Source organism: Rhipicephalus sanguineus, chromosome 11 (genome assembly GCF_013339695.2).
Source record: "Rhipicephalus sanguineus isolate Rsan-2018 chromosome 11, BIME_Rsan_1.4, whole genome shotgun sequence".
Classification (NCBI taxonomy): domain Eukaryota; kingdom Metazoa; phylum Arthropoda; class Arachnida; order Ixodida; family Ixodidae; genus Rhipicephalus; species Rhipicephalus sanguineus.
Window position 1 is genome coordinate 92,543,756 of NC_051186.1, and position 27,132 is coordinate 92,570,887.

The 27,132-nt window shown below is 43.1% G+C and overlaps 1 protein-coding gene across 1 annotated transcript; it reads left to right on the forward strand.

Annotated features, from left to right (window-relative positions):
• Positions 1 to 946: 946 nt before the first annotated feature.
• On the forward strand, positions 947 to 22,734 carry LOC119375627 (uncharacterized). Its single transcript, XM_037645850.2, has 5 exons — positions 947 to 1,084; positions 4,150 to 4,289; positions 4,352 to 4,434; positions 12,065 to 12,160; positions 22,478 to 22,734. The coding sequence occupies exons 1-5, from the start codon at positions 965 to 967 to the stop codon at positions 22,663 to 22,665; spliced, it is 627 nt and encodes a 208-aa protein (XP_037501778.1). The 5' UTR covers positions 947 to 964; the 3' UTR covers positions 22,666 to 22,734.
• Positions 22,735 to 27,132: the final 4,398 nt, after the last annotated feature.

Below are 27,132 nucleotides of genomic sequence, written 5' to 3' on the forward strand. Positions count from 1 at the left end.
TAATTGGAGTTGCAGAAGATTGAAGAAATGCTTCATCTATGCTTGTGTACGTAGCCATGTCGCTATGTTTCGTACAACCATAGTCAAACGTACAAATGTTTCGTACAAATGATGAAAAAAAAAATTGTTGGATTTTTGCTAACCAAAACAGGGATATGATTACGAGGCACGCCATAGCAGGAGACTAACGAACGATTTTTAACACCTTGAACATAAAACTATCGTATTCAACCCCAATTCTTGCTCCCTATCAATTCGCTGCACCATACACTTTTTGAAAACTACTCGAGAGATTTAATTTTCGAAATGCAACATACACGCATATATCCTCAGCAGACTATTAAATAATCCTGTGCACTAAAAAGGCAGTTTAGATGAAATTATGCGACTCATAATTACTGCGTGCAAAACCAGTTTTTGGTTTCATTTCGAATTGTTCAGTCGTAAAACTCTGTGTTTATGCTTCGCATTCTTTTGAAAGAGTTCATTAGCAGTAACCTTTTGATAAATTCTTGTATCCCAGCAGCACTGACGCAGGTATCCGTCTTATGTACTCGCAGAGAAACGATAGGTGGACTATCATATTTAGCTGGTCTAAGAAACTAATGTTAACATAGCTCAGATATAGGTATATTATTAACTCTATCAACTGAGACATATAAACCGTCATTCGTCGAAGAAACATTGAAATGTTAAAGCAAATAGAATAAATGACGCAGCAATTAGTTCTCCGCGTGAGATTATCGCCCTTTTGAGCCGCTCTTAACAAACAAAATATAAATAATACGTGTTAAGTCGATTTCACATACGTTCAAATTGTTATTTTTGATTATTGTCTCGATAGACAGCTGTGCTGATAGCATTTATTTTGAAACGACATAACTGCTTTCAAATATTTCACACCTATATAAGCGAATCACTTTAGAAAGAGACAAGAAACTGAAGAGCATCTCACACTTAAATCATGGCACAGCAGCCTCTCATTTCTGTTTTCCTGCTTGTACAATGTATTTCTGTGGTATTCTCTGATTACTACGGTACCACTGTAGCGGATTACCAGTATGAGGATTTTGCATTCGACCAGGTAATGAACTTTATTTCCTGCGAAATTGGCGCGTAAGAACCTCATTTATGTTTTGTTGCAAGAAATATCCTAGTGGATAAAGACATTGTAGAAACAACAAAACTTGAAGCATGCTTTAACGAACAATAAATGCCTAACGATTGCTCTTCCCGCACTAAATTTACGATAGAGAATCCGTCTATCCGCCAATAATATTGCGGCACTTTCACTATATTACCGGCTTCTTTTTCCTTGGATTTATACTTTTTTCAGAATATCGGAATTCAGTCGGTTAGTGCCAAAGAAATGCCGACAGGATAGTTAATTCCGGGTATTTGAAGACACATTGAATCTGCTATTGCCATGTTAGCTGGCGCGTTTTCCTGGAAAAATGTATTGCCTTTATGGATATTACAAATTTCTTGTGCAAGCTAAGCGATGCCACATTCCGGGTGATGAAAGAAACTTTGATTCTGCTATTGCGTTGTTAGCTGGCGTGTTTTCCTGGCAAAATGCATTGCCGTTATGGATATTACAAAGATCAGCTGCAAGCTAAGCGATGTAACATTCCGGGTGATGAAAGACAATTTAAATCTGGTATTGTCATGTTAGCTGGCGCATTTTCCTGGCAAAATGTATTCCCTTCATGGACATTACAAATTTCATGTGCAAGCTAAGCGATGCCACATTCCGGGTAATGAAAGACACATAGAGTTTCCCTTGCCATGTAAGCTAGCGTATTTTGCTCGTAAAATGTATTGCCCTTGTGGATATTACAAATTTCATGTGCAAGCTAAGCGCTGCACCATTACGGGTAATAAAAGACACATTGAATTTCCTGTTGCCAAGTTAGCTGGCGCGTTTTCCTGGCAAAACGTATTGCCTTTATGGATAATACAAACCTAATGTGCAAACCAAACGGCGCAGAAAATTAGTGCCTTCGCTTGTGAAGTCCGCCTTGTGCAGTTACACACAACACAAAATATGTATACACACATATATACTGTCCTCCGTCATATATAGCCTTCCATCATATATATATATATATATATATATATATATATATATCATATATATATATATGTCATATATAGCCTTCCATCATATATATATATATATATATATATATATATATATATATATATATATATATATATATATATATATATATATATATATATATATATATATGATGGAAGGCTAGTTTCACTGTTAGACACAACCTAACGAAACCAAATGACAATGAAGCTAAGGAAGTTGTAGAGTACAATATTTCTAACATTTAACTGCTGTATAGTAATTGCGGCATATATGACAATGATTTGAAGTGGATCAAAATGAACTTATGAACTTGACGCAGGTAGAGACCACACATACAACCATCAGATAACGCGTTCGATACTTTAGCAATTGAGCTGCGCGGTGGTCGCTTTCCCATCCACTTGATTGGGCCTTTATGTAGCTCGCGTCACCGTTCTGCGTGGCCACGCGATCAGATGCTGTTTCGGGGCGTCACCGCGGGTGGTGACCGCACGACCGCGCTGCCAGAGCTCCAAAGTAGGGTGCATTGATGCGCATTTTGTCCGTTTTGGGGGCGCACACATCTAGGCACACTACTGAAAAGTGGGGGCTTTGCATTCATTTTGAACCGCGTTCGTTACTGGTCATACTAACAAATGTTACGGATATTTCTTCACCCCCCCATGATATCATTAGTCGCGGATCGTTGCTATGGGGTCGATAACTAGACGTGGACGCAAAGAAGGCGACTAGCGTTACGTTGATATTGTCACGCGGTCGTGACGTCGACGAAGAGAGCAGTCAGCACGTCAGAGATGAAACTCTTTATTTGGCCGAACTTGTGGCCGGGAAACTGAAAGTCAAACTACAGCAATACACTGATAGCGGCGAACAGAGCGTCGACCGTCGATCAACTGACAAGCGGTCAAGCGCGTCGGCTTTTATACAGGCGCTATCGAACTTTCCAGCAATATCGCTGGTGGCGGCGTTATCTCTCGACAAAGCTGGGACATTCGCGTGCGGCGCGCAATGTTAACAAAACGATCTACCAAAGTCGCGAAGCTTCTCGAGCACTGCTTCGCGGCCAGCGTCGAACGTTGATAACCGTCCTTGCTGGTCAAACCCGAATACAAGAAGTGGGCGTGGCAATATCACTGCTCCTCTAAAGACGATACTTTATTGGGCGAACTTGTGCCCAGGAAATGAAAAGTCGAAGAACTACAAGCAATTAATGCTGTACACTGATAGCGGGGATCACCGTCGGAAGCCGTCGGTAATCTGGTCATCGGCGAAACGCGTCGTCTTTTAGGCATGACTGGTCGAAAATTCCAGGGTTGCCTTTGAGGCTGGCGTTAGCTCTAAAGAATCTAAACTACACATGTCGTGGGCGTAATCTTGTCAGTATAGTCGAAAACAATTGAGTAGGTTCCGAAACATTAGAGTGATGGTAACAGTTTTATATGGGTCTAGCCCTATCACAGAAATTAAGAACTAAGCGCGCGTGGAAATATACGTACCCTTCACTTTTCAATCATGTTCGCTGATCTGTGCAGTGTCTAATAATAGTACTCATCTAAACGAAAACATTAAAGGTATGGAATATATAGTAAACAAAAAGAAATGAAGATTAGCAGCATTTGGTACTTCCCCAATTTTACGTAGCACCCTGCAATCATAATCCACAGAGTGTTGGTCCTCTATCATTGAAGACCAGGATTTGCACGAACTCCTCCACCATGGCAGTTCCGCCCTTGATGGATGACATATGCGATGCCAGAACATCGCCCCTATCTGTCACGTCTTGGCCTTCTAGAGTATCCAACTAGTGAATGAATAATTTAATAGCTAAGTAACTAAAGAGAATAACTAAATAAATAATGTAGCTCCGGCATTGAGTGTCGATTGAAAGGAGCCAGGCAGCAACCGCATGTCGATACTGTGGTCTTGATCGTAAACTCGTCGCGGGGGAATGCACACTTCCTTCATGGTGCCTTAGCTTTTTGCAGTCGGCCATTCATGAATTCCTTCCAGAACTGTGTGAACAAAATTTCTTATTCTACTTTCAGTTCATGAACACAACCGAAGCGATATGGGTGGTTAACACAACGCAACAAAAATCTCCCTTGTGCATAAAAGATGTGAACAGTAATATGACGACAAATAATGAGACATTCTTTACAAGGTCTTACAAGAACAATAGCCAATAGTAAGTGCATTGTAACTACTGAAGGGAATATTGCGTAATTTGGTTTTATGCCTCTTTATCAGTACAGAAAAGCAGCTGAAAGGAGAGTTTGGTTACCATGACCAAGATGCTGCCAAATTATTTGACAAGATGACTGTTTATGAAGGTGCGTATATCAATGTATATATATATATATATATATATATATATATATATATATATATATATATATATATATATATATATATTACACATAACACACAAATACATGTTATTACAACAAGTGATTAGAAAACTTTCTGCTGAAAAGAGCGAGTGACCCATGCCAGATTGCAATATTGATCGACTCCAAATTTTGGAAGACGTTAAATGTGTTCCTAATTCATCATTCGCAGTTAGACCAGGCATCAAGAAAGGCAAGGAGGCAAAAAAATGACAACGGAATCTTCGCATTTGTATAATCCTTTCATTCACTTGAATCTAGAGCCTGCTTCTCTTGTATGAAACTGCAATATTGTAAACAATTTTGCAAAAGCTGGACGTGTTCAGTGACATTGTACTCGTGTTCTGTGCGACTGATTCCTGGGTCGCCGTACAGTGCATGAAAATGCAGTTACACTGCTCCTGTTTATCATTAGATTTTTAGGAATGAAACAATGTGTAGCGATTACTTACTACCGTATAACTTAATTCTAGGCTTAACGTTAAGAGATAGGTAGACAGAAGAGTCATACAACGATTGTTATCTGAGTTTCTATCTGATGCTTAGAAGCCAATGAACCAGGGCCAGCCACATAATTCGTATGAGAAATAACCGGTGACCAGTGAAAGCAACGTACTGGATACCAAGGCACGAGAAACAGAGCCATGAATGGCAGTGTTTGGTGCGATGATGGAATCACAAATTCGCAGGAACAAAAATGAATCACCTTACACTACCTTTACTGGGTGTTCAAAGTTAACATTGACGGCTTTGTTAAAATTCAGCATTGGGAAGAACGTGATCACCACCTTTGCAGATAAGTTATGTATCCAGAGGGACACAAAGTGAGACAATCGTTGTTGCTATCCGACACCGTATTAACTAAAATTGAATAATGCACTTTTAAATGAGTGCAGCAATCGGGCATATTTGTAATTAAAAGTTGGAGGCAGTCGCATTTCTACGCAAATCAGCTTGAGAAAATGCTTTTAGCACTCATTCTAAAAAGACAGGGCGTCCAAACACGGACACAAGAAAGAAGTCAGGACACCACAAACGCCGACTAACAACTGAATAGACGCACAACGGCGGAAAAGGAGGCACGAAAACTTATCTCCGCATGCCCATGTAGTAGACGAAGCGATATTATTCGGCACGCGTGGGGGTCCACGCAAAAGATAACTGCTAAAGTATTTGAATGCATCTTTATGCAAGTTAATCGACGGTTGGCTCACGCACGCCCTACAACTATTCTCTATATTCCACGCCTCAATCATCAGGCGCGTTTCTTAATTCCTATGCCGGTACAAAGCTGCGCATTCATCGAATTTCGGCGTGCACTTACATTCTCGACCATGTAAAGATAGATTAGAAGCTGAGCCTCCGCTTAGTGATCTTTTATGTTTCAACAGACTATTTTACGGACGGTTTTCGGTGCTGCCATGCTGGGCTGTTAACCTTGCCGTGTTCTACATTGAAAAACAAGACGAACAGTGTTACGGTGGGGGTATACACATGAAAAATGTTGGGTTGGTGCATTCGGCGTTTCCTGACTTATCAGTTCGCGTCAGGGGATAAAAAATAACAAAACATTCGTTTAACTGCCCTTGATGGCGCCGCCCATATGCCTTACGTAACATAGTATATAATCTCTGGTTAACGCAGCGGCCCGTCTGTCTTGCGTAGAACTAGCCGGAGCTCAAAGGGACCTTATACGCCACACTTGTGCGGAAATCAGTGAAATTGTTGGTGTGTTTTACCAAAAAATATCGGTCCGCTTCTAGTCTTTTACTCGCGCATTCTTCCTCTGCACAGCGGCACAAATCTTACCTAGCTTATTGGCAGCCGTGAAAACAACATTAACGCCGTATCTACTTCCTACTTTATTTAGCCTGTGAGATACGCAATGAATGTATGGTATACCTACGACACGTGTCTTCCTGTCACTTTCTGCAACTATGCTCGGACTTAACATAATGGACTTCTTTAAACGTTCAGCGACAGCGGCCTCCGCATCACGAGGATAACCTACATCTAAAATACGCGTAACCTGTTCGTAAAGCTATCACTCATTTTGTGCTCACACGACTTGGCGAGGGCAGGCTCAAGGCAACCTTCGAGTGCTTCTACGGAAAATGAAACGTTAAGGAAATGTCTAGACATTGTATTCCATTGTTCTGAGGCAACCCTTTAGTAAAGCTCAGCCCTGCTGCATTTAATACAAATATTTCGCTCACTGAGGTTACCACGGTTTCAAAGTCCTCACCACTACAAAAAGTGGAGTAATCGTACACATAACGAAAATCCTTAATAACAGAATTACCTAAGGCGCCTTTCAAACGTTTGTCAATCTTGCTAAGGTATAAATCACTAAGAACCGGACCAACCTTAGAACCAACACATATCCGTGATTTCTGCATGTAAAGGCCTTCATTCCAACCTACCAGCGTCGACTTCAAATACATGAAAAGAATTTCTAGAAAGGCCCGGTAGAAACACCACATTTATCGGTGAAAACCGTCTCGTGCCGTCGTTCGTCCATACAATTATTAACACATCCTAACATGTGCTCATGTGGCAAGTAGTAGTAAAGGTCTTCAATATCCATACTAAAAGCTTTTCAACGGCCGAGGTACACATCTGACAGGAACTGAACTAGCGTCTGAGAATTACGTATGCGAAAAGGGCGTGGAAAACTCAAAAAAATTAAGCAGTTCTGCAAATAACTAGATACAGCGACTTGGCAAGTGCTTTTCTCTGAAACAACTGCTCGAAATGGAATCTCGTTGTTATGTGTTTTACTGAAAAAAAAAACAATTCTAAAATAAGTGATTTAGCTTTCTTGACATTACAAGCTATTTTCTCAAGGTTATGGCTTAACAAAAGGTCGAGCAGCACGTTGTCTAAATATAAATTCTTTTCTATGGCTGCTAATTATTTTTCTGAGAACAAACTGTCCGGCATAATCACAAAATACCCTTCTTATCTGAAACTACTGGTCTGAGTTTCTTTTCCACACATTAATTAACCAAAGGCCGGATAGGATCAGGACACTTGAGATGCATATTAGATCCCTTGATACTAGCAACGCAGTCTGAAATGCAGTGGGAGCGCTGTTCTTCAGGAACTACTCTAGTGATTGTACGCGACAAACTTAAATCGTCTATTGGTTTCGGGTTCGGCTTCAAACAGTATTTGGGACCTAAGGTTAGGGTTTCGCAGTGACTATCATCTAAGGCAGTTCCTCCAAGGATTAGAAAGTTATTTTTCGGCGACACAGTAGAAAAAATCTTCCTCTTACATGGTAGAAGTTCTCGAAGTTTTGACCTTCGATACGAATTCCGCATGCTGCTTAGCTACCCTCATCCTGTCGGCGTACGGCTGTTTCTGGCGGCGATCGTCATGCGGAGTAGAGCAACGGACCTTGAGGCATTCCTTTTAAAATCTGACTTGACGCCGAGATTCCGCGGTTATTATGACACACATCTCCTGGCATGTACTCAATTTTTCCTTCTTTTTAGAATTCATTCTTTTTATTGTATTCATTCTTTTTTAGAATGAATACTTACCAACTAGCTCAGCTCTCTGTAATTCTAAGCTTCTTTTAGCATGTCTTGTTACGTTTGACCCTGAAAGTCATCGTGGCAGACACCATTGTGCGTGCACCTGTCGGCCTGAATGCTTTCTCTCCGGCATCGACGCTTGGACGGAGGTAGGCAGCCCCGCGTTTTTCTGGAAGTGTGCCTAAGCAAACGTGGTCAAGCGAGCCGTGAATGCCGCCGTGGACGGGTTCCGAGGAACACGACGGAGGAGTCGCGGACACCCCTTTCTTGCGCGGTGTGATAGCGTGGGACAGCGCCCGCTGGAGACGCCCTCATCAATGCAGGTGTTTTCGCCTGAACGCAGCCATTAGCGCCTGCCATCTCCTCAGAGGTCATCGATCCCCTCCCCCCAACTCTCACCCCTCCTTCGGAATTTACCTCCTCTCCTGGCATTCCCTCTATGCGAGTCGCCGAGGCGTGGTGCCGGCACATATTCATTGTGTGGCACGCTTGTGAACGTCATTGGACATTTCGGCCATGTTCCTCAACAACGGATGGATTGTGTGGACCATTTCATCCTTTCTGGGGGGCAGGGCACTGCGAAGTCAAGACATTTGAGTGGTGGCAGCTGCTTTCACTGCTTCCCGAGCGCCTGAGTGTTGGCAGACGCTAGGCTTTAAAATCCGAAGACTTCTGTGCAAAAATGTGAGCTCTCTGTTGTTACTGTGTAAATATACCTACGTCAGGCCCATAGCAAGGGGGGGGGGTAGGGCCCAGGACCCCCCCCCTCTGAAATTTTCCTGAAGTAGGTGTTTTTACCATAAATAAATAGTGAAAATACTGCAACAATGCTTGTTCGCGGCCAGTTGGTACATCTTGAACATAAAACAGCGCGCTTAGACAGAACAGAAAGTTACAAGAAGCACACAGACACAGCGCTGACTAACATCTGAGGTTTATTTTCACGAAACGTGAAAAAAGGGGGGAAGAAAAAGAAAAAGAGAAGAAAAGAAAAGGAAGAAAAAGGGAAAAAAAAAACACGTCGCAGCACCATCACGGCGAAGCGCCCCAAAAGCACACAGCGCTGTGTCTGTGTGCTTCTTGTGACTTGCTGTCCTGTCTAAGCGCGCTGTTTTATGTTCAGTGAAAATGCGTGTTTTTCTCCAATAGTCAAGGTTTCAGCAAGTGCCCCTCCCCCCCCGAAAAAAATTCCTGGCCACGGGCCTCACGTACGTTCCTCCTTGTATGAACGCGTCCTTCTCACTGGCAAACATCGGCTATGCGGTCCGACGGCGGGAGCGAGGTACCTTAAAAAGACCCGCCGAACCACACTCCTTACAGTCTGTGCACCTAGATATCCCACTGCGAAGTTTAATTGTCATTTTCATGATTACGCATGCAAGACGGTGAGGATCGGCGCAGTGTTACTCACTGATGTGACGAACAGTCATTGCTTGCTATCGCCAGCCGGTAGCAAAAAGGTAATTGTTGTCATCTTTGCCTATGCCTTCGATCCGTTGTCGGATTAAACGGCGCACGCAACTGCAGCGGCACATCGAGGAGGAGCTTTGCGCCAAGGCTCACTGTCTTGCATGCGTAATCATGCAAACCGCAATTAAACTTTGCAGCGGCATATCTCAAGGCACGTCAGAGTTACACTGCGCTTTAAGCGCCCTTTGATAAGATGAAGAGAAGTTTAAGAACGAGGCATAGTGTGCTTACGCAACAGCGGGAAGTGACACCGATGCGAGCAACACCCCTTTGCCTGCACAAAGATTTAAAAGTGCGAAGAACACTACGATTTAGAAAAATGGCTGTCGCTGTAATATGAAATACATGTACTTTTGCACCAATTCACGGTCACTGGTTAAACATCATCAATTACATACGATTCAATTTTAAATATACCGGTCACTTACATATGATTGTGCTGGTTCAGAAGAGCAACTTATCCGCTGTGTTAAAGTAAATAAGCTGTGTGTTTTCCCACTTTTCAGTCTTAGCGCAGGCAACGGGGTGTCGCATGCATAGGTGTCACTCCCCACTGTTGCGTAAGCACACTATGCCAGCGTTCAATGGACAGTTGTATGTGGTTAAATGCAGTCTAGCGGGGTTCGTATTTCTCGTTCACTCAGGCCAATACTGGCTGGTAAATTATTCAAGTAAGCACGGCAAAAGATGATTACGTTGTCCATCTGATCCGTGCTGAACCTCGCGCCCACGTAGGTTGTATTACTGCTAGACGCGTTCCCGCGAAGAAAAAAAAAGACACGAGCAAGAACAGACCCCGGCAGAACGGAACTTCAAAAATATATTTCTTGCCTAAAACAAAAAAGTAATTTGATAAAACTTTCTCAGTGAGTACACAACTAATGTTGCTATTAAATGCGCTATTTAGCATAATTTTACTAAGACAACCTCAATGTTAAATTTACGACTAAACATGTGCGAAAATGAATTTATTGCAACTTCGTCGACAGCTGTACACACCATTTTACGCCATATACGTATCAAACTATTCGTTGGCTTTCAGTTAAACTTCCTGCGGATCCGTTAATACAAGACATTACATTTCACTGAATGTCGCCTTTCTAAGAACAAATCCCCAATATAGGCCATATTTTCCATATTTAGGCCGGATAAAAAACCCACGAAACCGTAAACGTTTGCGAAACTTATTTAAGTGAAAAGCCTACGATCGTTTTGCAGGAAAAATTTTGTTCGAGCCTAATTAAAAAACAAGAGATTTATTGAAAACGTGTTTGACGGGCCATAATTTCAAGCTTTCCGAAACATTTCCCATACGGTTTGCGGCACTGCAAAATTTTTTTCACCAGAAATATTTTGGCGGAAGACTTCTTGCTTTACATAGATAGTCCTAGATTTTTTTTTTCATTTAACTCGCAGATAGTCGAGAACCAAGGCTGGGACAGTTGGCGTAGAATGACCCAGAGACGTTCGTTTGACAATATGTGCCGAACTTTGTACGTGGGGCAACCTGCCTTCTCCTGTTCTATGACACCATGATTTTTTCAATATATCACCGTGGCACTGAAAACCCGTGGCTTGTGTAAAGGCAGAGAAACAAAGGCAGCGAGAGCAAATGCTATCCACCGTCTTGTCATTCCTCTTAGCTAGCTAGAATTTTCTAAGTCAACTCAACGAGAAAACTAATTCGAATTGCTACAGATAAAAATGAATCAATCATACTGTACTTTCAGTGTTGCGTTTCTAACCTGAGGCCCCAGCTCTTAATGCGGGTCCCTTACTCACTTAGCTGCCTATCCAATTTTCTTTTTTTCTTCCTTTTTGCAGAGAAGGAATAGAGGAAAGGAACTTAAACTAACACTTCGTGAAATAATAATTAGTATATTTCAGCACAAATCAAAGGCACGAATCCAGTCAAGAATTAACTAGAGCGTTCATATGTCCCGCGTGTTGGAACAATTTGGTTCTGGAGAATATTCCTTGCTGCTCGCGGAGCGGCCGGATCTATAATACCGGTCTTCGTCGCTAGAGTCTGTGCAGGCCAGTAAGAAGCGATCTTCTTCTGATGACATGGCAGAACCCTGCCAACGCTAGAAAGATGAAAGCCGTCTTGCCGATGCCGCCCGAGATCAACCTTCCAGGGAAGACCGTAACCGCAGAGTTTCTAACAATCAACTCCGCGCTTAAGCATCCCTTAGACAAACACAAAGCCAATTCTTCTCGTGCTGCATTTCTTTGCTTCATTTCTTCAGGTGCGTGCGATAAATTGTAACCAACTCCTCCAGTAGCAAGTCTCAATCACGAAAAAAAAAGAAACAAGGGAAAGCAGGACTGCATGCAATGTTTAGGGCGATAGAATATTATTTTCTTTTACAAAGCAATGTTTAAACTCTACGTATACATGGCGCACACCAAATCTCCTTAACCAAAACTACACAATGTAACAAAGTTTCCTTTCATGGCTATGAACATTTATTTGTTTCATTATACAGAACAAGTCTGCGAAAGTGATCTTTATGCATTGAAATGTTGATTACGCCATTTTTTTGTTTTGTTCTTTTCAGTGAACGATACTGAGGAAATAGACGAGGAGATATTAGAATACCTAAGCGATGGCAAGAATTGTGCCGTGGTTACAGTATTGGATCACAGTAACATTGGTAAGCCTTTTTCTGCACTTTCAGCAATTTACAGGCTGGTCTATTAATCTCAGGTTACGTTATTAATCTCAGGCTACGTTTGTAATACTAGCGTTAGCATGTATAACGTCACTATGGCTCATTCTACGAGGGGTAGCTTAAGAAATAATGAAACTAAAATATGGCGCCATTATTCGTTGCATCAATATGTACAGAAGGGCAAAACTAGAGCATCAAGTTTCTCTTTATGACTCTACCACCTTCACATAGTTCCTTCGCTTGTAGCAGACATAAGTATACGGTACAGAACTACACGGCATCTAGTTTTAGTGCAGTAACAAAGCTTTTTATCTGTAATGCGTATTAGCATTGCAATTTCTCTAGCCGTCTTTCTCAATTCGGCGAGCAAATTAAGCACCGGCTTTTGGCACAGGTACTGATAATATTACGGGAGACGTAATTCAAGTTTATAAACGTAATACTAATGCTTTTTCAGCATTCTCACCAATGTGAGCCTATCTGTATCCCCTGCAACATGAGGCTACAGATATAGCACATTCCTTTATCTTGCTGAAACTGGTTTAGTTTCATGACTGCAAAATTTCATTATGTTTTGAAGCCCCCCAAGTGTTCTGCTGTTCGAGCTTAGCGGATTGGGTGCGCCTTTGATTATCTCGAGGATTCGGCTTGGTTCCTTGCGTCAGGTACCGAAACCTGATGGCGACGAAATGAGAAAATGCCCGCGTGTTGCACAGAAAATGCACAGTTACATTCAGGAAACTCTGGTGTTCAATCGTCGGTGTTTCCAAATACGTAAGGGAAATACTAGAAGTCCGTGTACTAGACTTAAGTGGCCGTAAATGAACCCCATGTGGTCGAAATATCTGGAGACGGCCACTACGGCGTCCCTCTTAATTATATCGTGGTTTTGTGGCATACAACCCGAACAGTTATTATGCCTCATACATGACTTGCTTTAGGATATTTGTTAACTTCACCGTTTGAAGTCAGCATGTGCTTCTAAAGCAAAATAGAATTGCTGCACAACTCTCTTTTCATGAATAACGTTAAGCTGTATGTCATGATTTATATATGTGTGATGTACTCCCTACATTTAAAGTTATGAAGGCGGCTAATTTTTTATGCTGGTGGCGGCAGAAAAAACGTCTTGGCTACTTGTCTATTTTTCGCTACTTTCTTGCTCCCTCGATTTGAACCAAAATATTATGAGGTTCCTACGCCATCGCTGCAGGAATTGCAGCGATGGCGTAGTTGTAGAGCATCAGCTTCGCATGAAGAGGTCCGTGGTTCGAATCCCGCTGCCGGACAATTCCCACCCGGACAAAAAAAAAATCCGCGTGACGATGGAATTGTGTAAAAATGCTTGGGGTCCAGCCTCACTGGCGACCACAGCCATCAATGCACTCCCTCACCAGAGCAGGATTGGCCACCGTGGTGTAGTACTTGGCCACTACCTCCCACATGAATACACCAATTAACCCTCCGCCCTCATTCCCAAGCGGCTGCGAAGCAACTTACCAAGGCGGTGGTCAGACCTGCGACGCAGCAGATGGTGCTAAGAATCTCTGGGTCCGGACAGGCCGCCATTGGAATCTGAACTTGGCTACGTATAACGCTAGAACTTTATCTAGTGAGGCGAGTCTAGCTGTAATATTCAAGGAATTAGAGGGTGTTAAATGGGATGTAATAGGGCTCAGTGATGTTAGGAGGCCACATGAGGCTTATACAGTGCTGAAGAACGGACACGTCCTGTGCTATCGTGGCTTAGCTGATAGAAGAGAGCTAGGGTCGGGGTTCCTTATTCATAAAAATACAGCTGGCAATATAGAGGAATACTATAGCATTATTGAGAGGGTGATATGTATTGTAATTAAGTTTCATAAGAGGTACAAGATGAAGGCGGTACAGGCCTATGCGCCTAAATCCAGCCATGGTGATGAACTGGTTGAATGCTTCTACGAAGACGTAGAATCAGCAATGAGTAAGGTAAAGACACAGTATACTGGACTGGTGGGCGAATTTAATGCAAATGTAGGCAAGAAGCAGGCTGGAGATCATGCAGTTGGGAAAATGGCATCGACTCTAGAAATGCCAGAGGGGAGTTACTAGTAGAGTTCGCAGAATGCAATAATTTACGGATCTTGAATACCTACTACAGAAAACGGGCTACTCGTAAGTGGACGTGGAGGAGTCCTAATGGCGAAACTAAAAATGAAATTGACTTCATAATGTGCGACCACCCAGGCATTGTACAGGATGTGGAAGTAGTTAACAAGATCCGATGCAGTGACTATAGAATGGTAAGATCTAGAATTCAACTAGACGTCAGGAAGGAACGGCAGAAACTGATACGCAAGAAGCCGATTATTGAACTAGCTCTGCGAGGGAAAGTACAGGAATTCAGAGTTTTACTTCAGAATAGGTACGCGGCTTTAACCGAGGAAACCTACCTTACCGTTGACGCAAGGAATGATAATCTGACTAGTTTCATTAAGGAGTGTGCAGTGGAAGTCGGGGGTACAGTCGTTAGACAGGACACTGGTAAGCTATCCCAAGAGAAGAAAAACCTCATTAAGAAACGTCAAGCCATGAAAGCCTCAAACGCAACAGACAAAATAGAGCTGGCGTAGCTTTCGAAGGTAATCAATAGGCTTAAACTAGCCGACATAAGAAAGTATAATATGGAGAGAATTGAGCATGCTCTTAAGAACGGAAGAAGCCTCGAAGCTACGAAGACAAAACTGTGCATAGGCAAAAATCAGATGTATGTATTAAGGGACAAGGAAGGCAAGGTCACAACCAATATGGATAGAATAGTTGAGGTAGCGGAAGAGTTCTACATAGATCTGTACAGCAGCCGAGACAGTCAGGATGATAACATAAGAAGCAGTAATATCCCAGAGGAATCTGACATCCCCCCAGTATTTACAGGAGAAGTAAAGAGAGCCCTAAAGTGAATGCAAAGAGGCAAAGCCGCTGGTGAGGATCAGGTAACATCAGACCTGTTGAAGGACGGTGGAGAGATTATGTTAGAAAAACTGGCCACCCTGTATACGAAGTGTCTCTCGACGGGGAGGATACCAGAATCTTGGAAGAATGCCAACATCATCTTGATCTATAACAAAGGGGACGTCAAGGACCTGAAAAATTACAGGCCCATCAGCTTAATGTCCGTTGTCTACAAGCTATATACAAAAGTAATTGCTAACAGAATTAATAAGGCATTAGAGTTCAATCAACCAAGGGACCAGGCAGGATTTCGTACAGGCTTCTCAACAATAGACCATATACGTAATATCAATCAGGTGATAGAGAAATGCGTGGAACACAACCAACCGCTATACATAGCCTTCATAGATTACGAGAAGGCATTTGATTCGGTGGAGACATCAGCAGTCATGCAGGCACTGCGGAATCAGGGCATCGACGAAGCCTATATAAATATAATGGAAGAAATCTACAGCGGATCAACAGCCACTATAGTCCTCCATAAAGAAAGCGACAGAATCCCAATAAAGAAGGCCGTACGGCAGGGAGACACGATCGCTCCAATGCTATTCACCACCTGTTTACAGGAAGTTTTCAGGGCCCTAGATTGGGAAGAATTAGGGATAAGAGTTAATGGGAGAGTATCTCAGTAACCTGCGATTCGCTGATGACATTGCATTGATGAGTAACGCGGGAGACGAATTACAGAAAGTAGAAGAGTAGGTCTGAAAATTAATATGCATAAAACTAAAGTAATGTGAAACAATCTTGGCAAGGAACAGCGCTTTGCGATAGGTGGGGAGACACTGGAAGTTGTTGAGGAGTACGTCTTATTAGGACAGGTAGTAACCGCGGAGCCGAACCATGAGAGAGAAATACCTAGAAGAATAAGGATGGGATGGGGCTCATTCGGCAAGCATTATCAAATCATGAATGGTAATCTACCACTATCCCTCAAGAGGAAGGTATACAACAGCTGCATCTTACCGGTAGTTAGCTACGGAGCAGAAACCTGGAAACTTACAAAGAGGGTTTAACTTAAATTGAAGACGACGCAGCGAGCGATGGAAAGGAAAATGATAGGTGTAACCTTAAGAGACAGGAAGAGAGCAGAGTGGGTCAGGGAACAAACGGGGGTTAAGGACATCATAGTTGAAATCAAGAAGAAGAAATGGATATGGGCCGGGCACGTAGGACGTCGGCAGGATAACCGGTGGTCATTAAGGGTAACCGACTGGATTCCAAGAGCTGGCAAAGGCGTGAGGAGGAGACAGAATATTAGGTGGGTAGATGAGATTAAGAAGTTTGTAGGTATAACGTGGCAGCAGAAAGCACAGGACCGGGTTGATTGGCGGAACATGGGAGAGGCCTTTGCTCTGCAGTGGGCGTAGACAGGCTGATGATGATGATTATTATTATTATCAGGTGGCGTCGCAGCCGCTGGCGCCAGACTATGTGGTGTGAAGACATGGTAGCTAAAGAGCGTTTCCAACTCCCAAAATGGAACTGGGCACTTGCACCGCACAAAAGGAAATGCTTTTGAATGCGTGGATCAGCCTCGGGGAAAACTTTTGCATGGGGCTTCGCTTTGCAGATCACCTATTGCTGAACGCGATTTTAAGTCGTAATTGGAAGTGAAGGGGACAATAGAAAGTGCTCCGCAACCCGGGCGCTCTGCACTCATTAGCATTCGAAATAGAATATGAGGCGGACTGCTTCTGCCATTTCTTAGGATTTGGTACGAATTGCGACTGGGGAGCACTAACTGCTCATACTTCGTCATCATGAAATACGGCAATAAATAGTTCCATGCTATTCTCCTAGCAACTGGGATCTTGAGCACAGTCGCCGCATTCATTTTTTGACTCCAAAAGGTTATTACTTCTGGTTCTTTTCAAAAAAGGTAACTCAAAACGCGTGAAGAAAGTGTCACTAGAGTGTTTTATAACATAGTTGGCAGCGTTTGCGTTGCTACGGTGCGCAAGCTATTTTAGAAATAGGACGTGTGTACATTGCCAAGTAGTTGGCGTATGACCTACGCACGAGCCGCTAGCGCAACGATGCGTGTACCCTATTCTAAAGGTGGCTATTCTTGCAACAGGTAAGACACTTCGTTATACTGCACCAAATAAATCATTGCTGAAGACAGCAATTTATGCTTGATGCTCAGCAATGATGAATTCTAAGTATTTACGCAGTGCGTATTTATGTACTGGCCAAAAGTCTTTCGGATTCAGTTATATTAATAAAGAACGACACATTTGCTGTTCCACAAGCGGGGCTACAGTTGGCTACTTTTAGGGCCCTTGGCTCAATTATGTGGAACAATGCGCGCAAAACTCAGACAAAGGGAGAAACGGACGACACAAGCGCATACTAACAACTGAAAGTTTATTGAAAAAACACAAAATATGAGGTGTTGGCTACTTTTTGTATAGTTTTTCTAATTTCCTGCGGTATATTTTGTCTTTTCGACCTGGCAACCCTCAGTGCATGCTCGACAGTGCTTGCAAAAATGCTCGAACTATGTTTCCGGAAAATAGCCACTGCGTGGCTTCAACTGCCGTCCCATTTTTATATGACACAATCAGGGGTGCATAAACGTGTACTTTCCTTCTTTGGCACCTAATTGAAACAAAGTGTAGGTGTCCACAGCTGCGTTTATGGTACGTAATGGCGCTAGCTGGTTTAAATTCCTGTGGTGGCAACTCTGTGTGAAATGTGCGGTTTCACTAAATTTTCAGGACCATATATATAAATTTGTGCACTCTGTGAACTCAGAGTTCACTAGGACCTGGTTTTTTCTAATACTTGGTCGTCCACTTCTATTGTACACGAACAGAGCGAGCGCAAGCCAGCTCATGCGCCCACACGTCTTACTCCTACGAGATCTGGTCAAGTGACGGCTGACGGTTCCGAAAACGTCGCAGCAAGTGAGCCTATGGGGGAGCGCCGAACTAGAGGAGAGTAGCGGATAAGGGAAGAATGGCGCGCTGCGAGCACCGCCAAGAGAGCACAGCGAAAAGTGCACGCTACGCTCTTGACTGAAGAGTGACGTAGGCGTATCGGAGCGTATGAAGCTACAGCCGGCACAGTCAGAGCGGATGAAGCGGCGAACACTACACGCCGGCGCAGCTAGTGACGTCACCTTTTTTCTTGCACTTGACTGAGATGGAGGATACATACAGTACACTATTGTAGTCTACTAGGTTTCATGTACATACACCTCGAACCCACTCTGTCTGCCTGTATTCGCAGCGAGGCTATAGACATTTTACGATCTATAGGGACGCTTAGTTGACATGAACTAACTATTGCAAGTAATAGCTATGCTCTTTCCTAGTCCTGTACTTGGCTTAAACCACCAAATGTCATTTTCCAATGCTGGCTTGCCGCTGGTCTATAGGCAATTTTTTCTTCTTTGATTGTGTAAGTGGTCCTTCAATTTGGATTTTTGTTACCTGTGAACGCGGATACCGAAACTTTCTCTTAACTAAAATTACACCGCCTTAACGCATCTATTATATGCAAGCATTAACTGGAACCACTACTACCTTTTTATTTATGTATCATACTTGTATTTCCATGACGCCGTTTTGTGGTCAGCAGAGGTCTGGCAACTACTTTATGTCGGTAGGAGCTAAAGCCATAATAACCATTACGTGACGCATAATTGTTTATCAATCTCAGAGACCGATGCTGCAAAGAAAAGTCCGGGTGCATACTGGGCTCTTTCGCGAGAGTCGGGCGACGCAAGTAAGCGAGCACCCTTTATTAATCCAAGAAAAACAATTCGAGGGAGTCAAATAGCCTTTTGTACAGCGCTAAGCATGGCTTTGGCCGTCCTTTTAGAACCATCCCTCAAATGACCGAATGCGCGCAATACATTACTTTTGGCATTCGCATAGGCCATCATGTAGATGCCATATTCTTTGACATTTCGAACGTCTTCGATAATGTTACTCAATGAAAGCTATTGTATAAACTAAACCTTATCAATAGTAACACTCTTCTTTTTTACTGGATTCGTAGCTTTCGTTAGAACCGCTCCCAGCATGTTTTTTTTCCAATTGGCAGAACTTCCTAGACACCTAAGTTTCTTGCTGTATACCCCAGGGTTCCATCCTCGGGCCTTTCCTTCCTCTTCAATATATTTATCATAGTCCACACTTGTGCTTCGGAAACATACGCCTTTGCGCTGTGGACTGTGTTCTTTACCATGTAATTTCCTCTGCTAATGACCATATTACTCTACATGAACTGTTTTTATGTTTCTGCGAGTGGTGCGAGCTCTGGCAAATGAACATAAACGTTAAAAAAAGAGACATTCTCTTTTTTCACCTTCATCTCCATGGCTCCAATTTGAGCCATACGTCTAAATCCCCTATTCTGCAGCGTGTCCTGAATGCAAGAACTTAGGCCTCCTTTTCACTTCAAAATATTCTTTGTCAGGGCACGTTTATTAATGGCAACAAAGCACTCACAACAAAGCACTCACCTGTGCTGGACACTCCGTGTTTCCTGAAAAAAAAAAGCTAAGCTTATCACGTATAAATAACTCGTACGACCTATTCTAGGATATGCAGATACCTTTATAAAATTGCCGACATTAACAGAATTCAGCCCGTTCAGAAGAATACAAACCGCCGCTTACAAACCGCCGCTATGATATAACTGTTTTCGCCGTCACCTCAATTGGCTGTGCTTGCTTTAGGTCCTCTTTTTCACCGTCGTCAAAGGGAATCTTTGAAACTCTAGTGGTCTATGTTTTACTGACCACAATACTCATCCTCTAATAGATACCTATCTCGTGCAAAGCCCCTGGTCTCAAGGAGCAGTAATGCGCTAAACTTATCGGTCTTTCGCGCTCGCACTAACACTTCCAAGTAATTTTTTTGCCAGGACTATTGAACCCTGAAACACTCTGCCCGGTATGATTCATCGTTTGAGAAAGAATATATTTCTATTGCCATTCAGTCTTCCCTCTACTCAAGGTCTCAATTTTGCATTCCTCCTTCCCTGCTTTAGCCCTATGAAGGGCTGCAGTATGTGTAAATAAATAAATTACTAAATAAGTAACTAAATCAGTAAATAAATTATATTTTCTACTCGCAGTTGAGAATAGCATGACTGCAGGATATATGATTTATCCGCTTACTAAAGACCATTCCTTGATAAAAAAAGCAATTCGCATAGTTCTTATTTTATGCTGTTTGCCTCCGTGTGCGAGAGCATCTAGAATTTCATACAATTGTGTTGTATATATATATATATAGAGAGAGAGAGAGAGAGATCAACGTTCAGTCGGTATTGGTGCATATGTCCTTGTTTTATATTTACGGCTGACCTATCTCTTTTCGCAATAAAAATTTCCGCACTGTGTTCTTGTGTTTTACATGATTGTTGACTAAGCGATAAGACGACAGAATATTGAAACTCCCTGTTTAAAATGAAGAAAAAATTAAAAAAACGCTTTCATTAGGTCGTCCAAGGCTTGAAACAGCGAAACTGGACGACTCTGAAGCCTAATCTGGTTGCTTCTAGGTTATTGATAGGCTTTAGCTACGTCAGTAACGACACGGATGTCCAAACTCCATAACCGAGCGTTCGCAGCTCTCATAGATCTACGGGCACGTCGTTGTTTCCGTAGCGCTTCCAACGCTTCGGCTTCTCCTCGCAGCCGCCGTTGCCTTTTCCGTTCCCTAGTACGGGAGCTTCGCACTAGTCGTGCCAAGCCTGAAGGAAGAGCGCAGCTGGGTGGCCTTCTTTATTTCTCTTTTGATCTTTCTTTTTAGGGGCGAAGCTCCTTAAAGCGGCACCCGTTCGTCCCTCGTAGTCGTAGTGCGTAACCAGTCGTAACGCTAGTACCAGATCTTGACCTCCAAGGTGGTGCCGGTGGGAGATTTTTCCTGTGCGTTGTTGAAGAATAAAAAATTCGCAGCGTGCGCGTTAACTAAAAGCCGAATTCTTCTGTCTCTCATTCCCCATTAGCAGCCATTGGCATGTTCCAGTAGGAAACGTTAGTAGAAGTAGAAGTGTAAGTGTTAGCTAAAAGCCGACTTCTTCTGTCTCTCATTCCCATTAACAGCCATTGTTTACCTCCAAGGTAGTGCCTGGTGAGATTTCTCCTGTGCGTGATTAAACAATAAAAATTTTGTTCAAAACGCCGTTGATTGATGAAATAAACCAACGAAAGACGCCAGATGTTTTATAAAAGCAAAACGAAAGAACGCCAGATGTTTCTAAAGCAAAATGAAAAGACGCCAGCTGCTTAACGAAAGACGCCAGATGTTTTCTAAAGCAATGGTTTTCTAAACAATGAAAATTCACAGCGTACATGTAAAATTAAAGTGAGCTGCAAGTCGTTATAACTCTCATCGAACCTTTAGTATAAACGCGCCCGATCTCACGTCGGTGATGATGTACTGGGCAGAATTCACGGAAGATTCACGGTTTACCGATGAACCTCCGCAGCTTCGCCCACTCATCATCATTCACTCCGTGGATTTTCTTTTTCTATCTCTTTCTCTCTCTTTCTGTGTTTCTCTTTCTTTCGTTTTCTCTATCTTTCTATACATTTCTCTCTTCTTTCGTTCTAGGTCTTTATTTCCTTTACTTCTCTCTGTTTCACTCTTTCTCTCTTAGTGAACCAGTGGTGAGTAGTGGGGTTTGCCCAATTTCTGTGGCACATTCCAGTTCATGAGGATAGTAGTTTTCTGGTAGGCCGCACTAATAACGGCTATACTCGCGGACAACTTTTCTTAGCAATGAAGCGAAGGCTACAGTGCCACAATGCACGTATCCTACCGCTAATGAATGTAGTCCGACAATTGCGTCCGTATTTTCTGCGTGAGATATATAAGATACTCCTTCATTTTCTACGTGTATCTTTTTTAAACGGAACGCAGCGCGCACATGCGAGATATTTGTATTTCTTTTACTTTATACGTTGTCACTTTGCGTTTTTGCGTGAGTGAAAAAGTCGCGCCTTTTACCCGTACCTCAGACGCTAAGCAGCGTTTGCGTCGAAATGCTACGCTAGCCATCACTTTCCATGGCGTTACGAGACGCGCGCCAAACTGGACTACTTCGCGTATATAGCAGTACATGTGCAGACGCTCCGCCCCGTAGATTTCCCTTCATTGCCAAGAAAAGTTATCCGCGAATATAGTTTAGACAGCTCCGCTTTAAAATATAGCGTCTCCTCAGTACCTACGTTTCAGTTGGGAATGCTATCCACAAAAATGAAGGCTCTGTTCCATTTTGCAGTACTAGTGATGCATCAAATTACCATAATTAAACTTTATTGAAATTATTTCCAAATTTCAGAATTAGGTACGCAAGTCTGGCGTGATCTCCGGGTAAAAGATACATATGTCACCAATAGAACCAGCCCTGACTACAAAAACTGTTCGGAACGTTTCAACGAGATTGTAAAACTGACGAAGAAGAACTGGACATTACCTTACACTTCCGAATGCCAGAACGCGCAGAGTGGAACTGACAAGACCACGTAGACTAAGTACAGTCAGTTAAAGTGCATTATAGGAGCATAATTAAAACCAGCTACATTTATTTCACAAGTATTTTTGCTTCCATTTGTTAACCTTACTGTACAACAATAAAGTGCTCACTAATGAGTTAATTAAATGCTGGTTTTACATGCCACTGGCTAGGTGCGAATGAGGCATGCTACAGTTTTCAAAAAAAGTTCCATAACAATTTTCGACACCTTCGTTTCTGTAGGATGTACCTATATATGCTTAAATACCCTTTACATATTTCGTCTCAATAAAAGTGGAGCTACTCTGTAGCCGCAATGTCAACACTGTGCGCAAATGTTTGAACTTTCCTTTTATAATACTAAGTCACTTAAACGTTTCTTTCAAATGTAATGAGTCGAATCATCATGTATAAACCTATGCATGCACAGCGTGGATTCTGTAAAGATGAACAAGTAGGTTCTTCGGAAATCAGGATTTCTCTAGGTGTGTCGACATCTTTCGAAGCTGCTCGATTCGTGGCCAGTTCGTTCCACACAGCTGGTGGAGAAGTGAGTTACCTCGAATTTGTTTTGCAATTTGTATAAGTGATTCGTAAGCGTAGATCATTGCCGCATGAAACTTCATCGTTGTGGCATTTCTAGAACTTTTGAGCGGCATCGAAATGGCGTCTTTTATCTTATTCCTTGCTTTCGGAAACGCCTAGAATGGCGCGACAAAAGACACTTCTCGCAATCAAATTGTGGCGTGCCAAATTTCGCATTAAAATTTGGCACGCCACAATTTTCCTGATGTGTACACTTACCTTCGTCGGGATTTCGTAGTGCCCTAGAGAGACAGCAAAAGCTCTTGACCGAAAGAAGAATGTCCAGCTAGTGTATATTCGACTACTTGCTATTCTGCCAGGAGAGGAGATGAGGGGGCAGAAGAGTGTGAGCAGAAAGATATGCGAAAAAATAAGATGCAGCTCTTGTAATACCTCTCTTTGACGCTGAATGAACAGTGTCCACGGCTGATGTGAAATATGCAAAAATAATTAAATAAAAAGGGAAACATAGCGGCACGAAACACACCTTCTTGATTGAACTATCAATGTTTTCTGGAAAGACCAACAGATTTAACGTATGTGAGCTTCAGTGCTTTTCGCTGCTTGGATGGGAAGAGCGTTATTTTTTACGAAAGAGTCAGGCTCCCTTAAGCGGAACTGCAAAAAAAAAAGAACGCATGTGTTTCATATTGACAATACGGTTGAGCCTGCTCCAACATTTTCTTCTCAATGTGTTCATTCTACACAAGTCGCCACACGTAGACACATCCAGCCCGCAGCGTGTCCGCTTGCTCTGGAATCCTGGCCATGCCTCAATGCTGGGTAATGATCGCGCTCACGCGGTCGCTCGAGAAATTACCCACTGAGCTGCCCGGCATGGCGAGGCCGAACTAACCGAGACATATTAGCACACTATAACAGAGATAGACACACTATGTACACGCCACCACCGTGGTTCTTGCGAGAGGAAGAGGCGCCACTTCGCCAACTTTAAACGCATACTATCCCCAACCTCCTCTCCATGTATAAATTCTATCCGGACCGCTACGCAGACTCTTTTCCGGGTTGTGGGGGCTCCCCAACGGCGTTCAATGTCACCGCGGTGTGCGCCGCAAAATTATCCCTCCTTCCCCCCGTCAAACCATCCTGCACCACTTCCGCACAAAATAGTTGTGGGACGACGCCCTCTGCGACGGACCTCCCGAGATCACCAATACCTTGGTTCAACGGGCCCGTGTCGTCGCCGAGATCAGCCTTGGAACCTCGGATTAGGGTTCCCTCCCACATGCTTGGCTTATATTTTTTAATGAAATGTTTTATATGCGTTCTTGGACGTGGGCGCGAAAAGACAAGGACGAAGGGAAGAAGACACACACACTGGCGCTACTGACAACAAAAAACGTTTATTTTCAATAACCAAGCCTACATATATACCTGTGTGTCTTCTTCCCTTCGTCCTTGTCTTTTCGCGCCCACATCCAAGAACCATGACAGACCAACAAGCCCGCATCGCTACCCTCGTCAGTTTTAGATGCGAAGCATTTCTTAGCCAACCCAAGGCACTCTGAGCGTTTCTATCTACGTATATATCTACGTATCTATCTATCTAGCCGCCTACGTCTGGGTGCTCTCGTGATCGCCTCCTTAACTTGGTGCAGATCAAAATTGGCATGGGAGGGTACGAGGGTTTCACGAATGTGACTGGCTGGTCACGACATGATAACGTGAAATTCCTATAGCGTATGCCGTCAATACGTTTCCTCCAGACACGTTTGGTGCATACCCGTATACCAGGGGCCGGGGTATACGGGTGTGCGCCACAGGTGATTGACAGTTTATGTTTGCCCAGGAATGGCGAGAACAGTCATATGTAATTTAAATGGGACAGCGTTAAGAAAACCCGGCATCGGCAGCGTTGACTCCACAAATGCCAATAATAAAACTCAGGAACCCAGCAAAAATCGAACCCAAGCATTCTGCGTGGCAGTCAGATATTCCACCACAGAGCCACGCTAGGTCTCGTAACTGCTTTGGAAAAAGACACTGTGCAAGCGTAATGTTGGTGCAGCATGAATTCTGGTTGCAGTAATAAACATTACATAAGTACTCCTATAAAACAAGCGTCATGTTGGGTTAACGTCAATTGTGGTTCCAGTGTTGACGCTGCGTTTAAAGCAGTCTGTTAAGCATTACATTTGTAATCCTATGATTCAGCAAGCTATATTCAAGCTTTGCTCGACGTAGGATGAATACGGAAATGACAGTGAAGTATGATATTTACATCATCGCACCGTAAAGTGCATTTTGGTTCCGCAATACTGACGTCCGTGCCTTAACATGAGTGCTGACGTTACGTCACACTAAAAGTTACATTTTAAACGCCAGTGTAGTCGACGTGCTTGGTAAGCCCCAATGCGCACATAACTTCTACACTGATGAAAACACGCCGATTCACCTCGTAACGCTTGGCTAAAAAAATGCACCATGGAACACTGCTCGCTGAGTGCTTCGCATCAAACCGATTCCCACAAGGCGTGGAATCTGCCAATTTTTTTTTCTCTCTCTCTCCCTGCTGGCATCGATACTGGTCACTCAAATAAAACTTCATTTGGGTATAGTTGCTACATATTGCTGACGCTAAAATTACAGGACGAACGCACTTCTTCTTTATTTCTTTGTTCCTGCACTCGTCTGAATATGACTTCATGTCTTCGCGTATCTAATTCAATATCAGACTTGTTCCACGTTTTGAATTAGAGCTATTGTTGTGTGCGCATGTGCGGTAAGGTTACCTTGGGCTTATATACACAATGACGTATGAAAGTATAAAACCGTTATTAGTCAGTGCTTGTGTCGTACGTTTCTTTTCTTCGTGGTTGTCTTGTGCGTTTGCGCTGTAATTTTATCCTCAGGCTTCTGTTCGCAGTGTAACATATATATTGTGTTTCTCGTTCAACGGACTCGTTCCTTCCCTCCTGTGGCATAAGTCTAAAAGAGCCAAAGCGCTCCCACTAGGTCGCATCATCACGAGCTACGAAACGCTCTTCTTTTTTCCCTGGCCGACTGGCCACGAGTGGCGCGGCGCTAAAACCCCAAAATGGAAACCTAGGGCTGCGAGCGATACGACGCAAACGCAGCGCGGGCAACGATGCAGCATTGCCCACATCTCGCATAATTTTAATTTTCGCCACGTGTGGCATCCAGCGCCTTTCACCCATGTCCGCGTGCATTTGTATTCTGCCGTTAGCATCCTGGAGAACGAATTACGCATGGCGTAATTCTCTAAAGCGGCGCGCTGCGGAGCGAGGGGCCGCAGGTTCGGATCCCCGTTTGCGTGCTTCGGAAACTTATTTAGGGGCGAAGCCCTTTAGGGTCTAGGCTTGTCCATTGTGTGGTTTCCGTGCTCCCGGGCACATCACCGTGTAATCAATCACAATTGTGACCGAACAATACAAAACACCTACAAGCACAAACCCTTTATACAAGTCGGCGATTTCAACGTAGACATTATGGACTTTAAGATCGAGCTTTGTCGTCGCCTCTTTGTCACTTTGTGTCACTCAGTTTACATTATATGGGGCAACGCTCGGGTGACATATGTGAGACACACAGAAATTTGAACACTACACTGATAGCAATCATAATTCTGACAGAACTATGTAAAACTCCTACAAGCACAACCCCTTTATACAAATCGGCGACTACAACGTAGACATTATGGACCGTAGGACCTAGCTTCGCCCACTCGTCATCATTCACTTCGTGCAGATGTGTTCCATTTTTTTTTTCTTCTGAATTATTTTATTTCAGGCTTTTATGTATATATTCATACATATGCATATAGAGGACATGACAATGACGACAAAAATATTCCGAGCTTGTCCATATAATTGCTATCGCAATAAAGCCTAACATTTATTTGGACGTTTCTACCG

Bases quoted from the DNA above. Each gene is read 5' to 3' on its own strand.
- LOC119375627 (XM_037645850.2), top strand. From the start codon at position 965: ATGGCACAGCAGCCTCTCATTTCTGTTTTCCTGCTTGTACAATGTATT. The intron at 4,435-12,064 runs GTGCGTATATCA...TGTTCTTTTCAG, and splicing joins CAAGATGACTGTTTATGAAG to TGAACGATACTGAGGAAATA. The intron at 12,161-22,477 runs GTAAGCCTTTTT...TCCAAATTTCAG, and splicing joins ATTGGATCACAGTAACATTG to AATTAGGTACGCAAGTCTGG.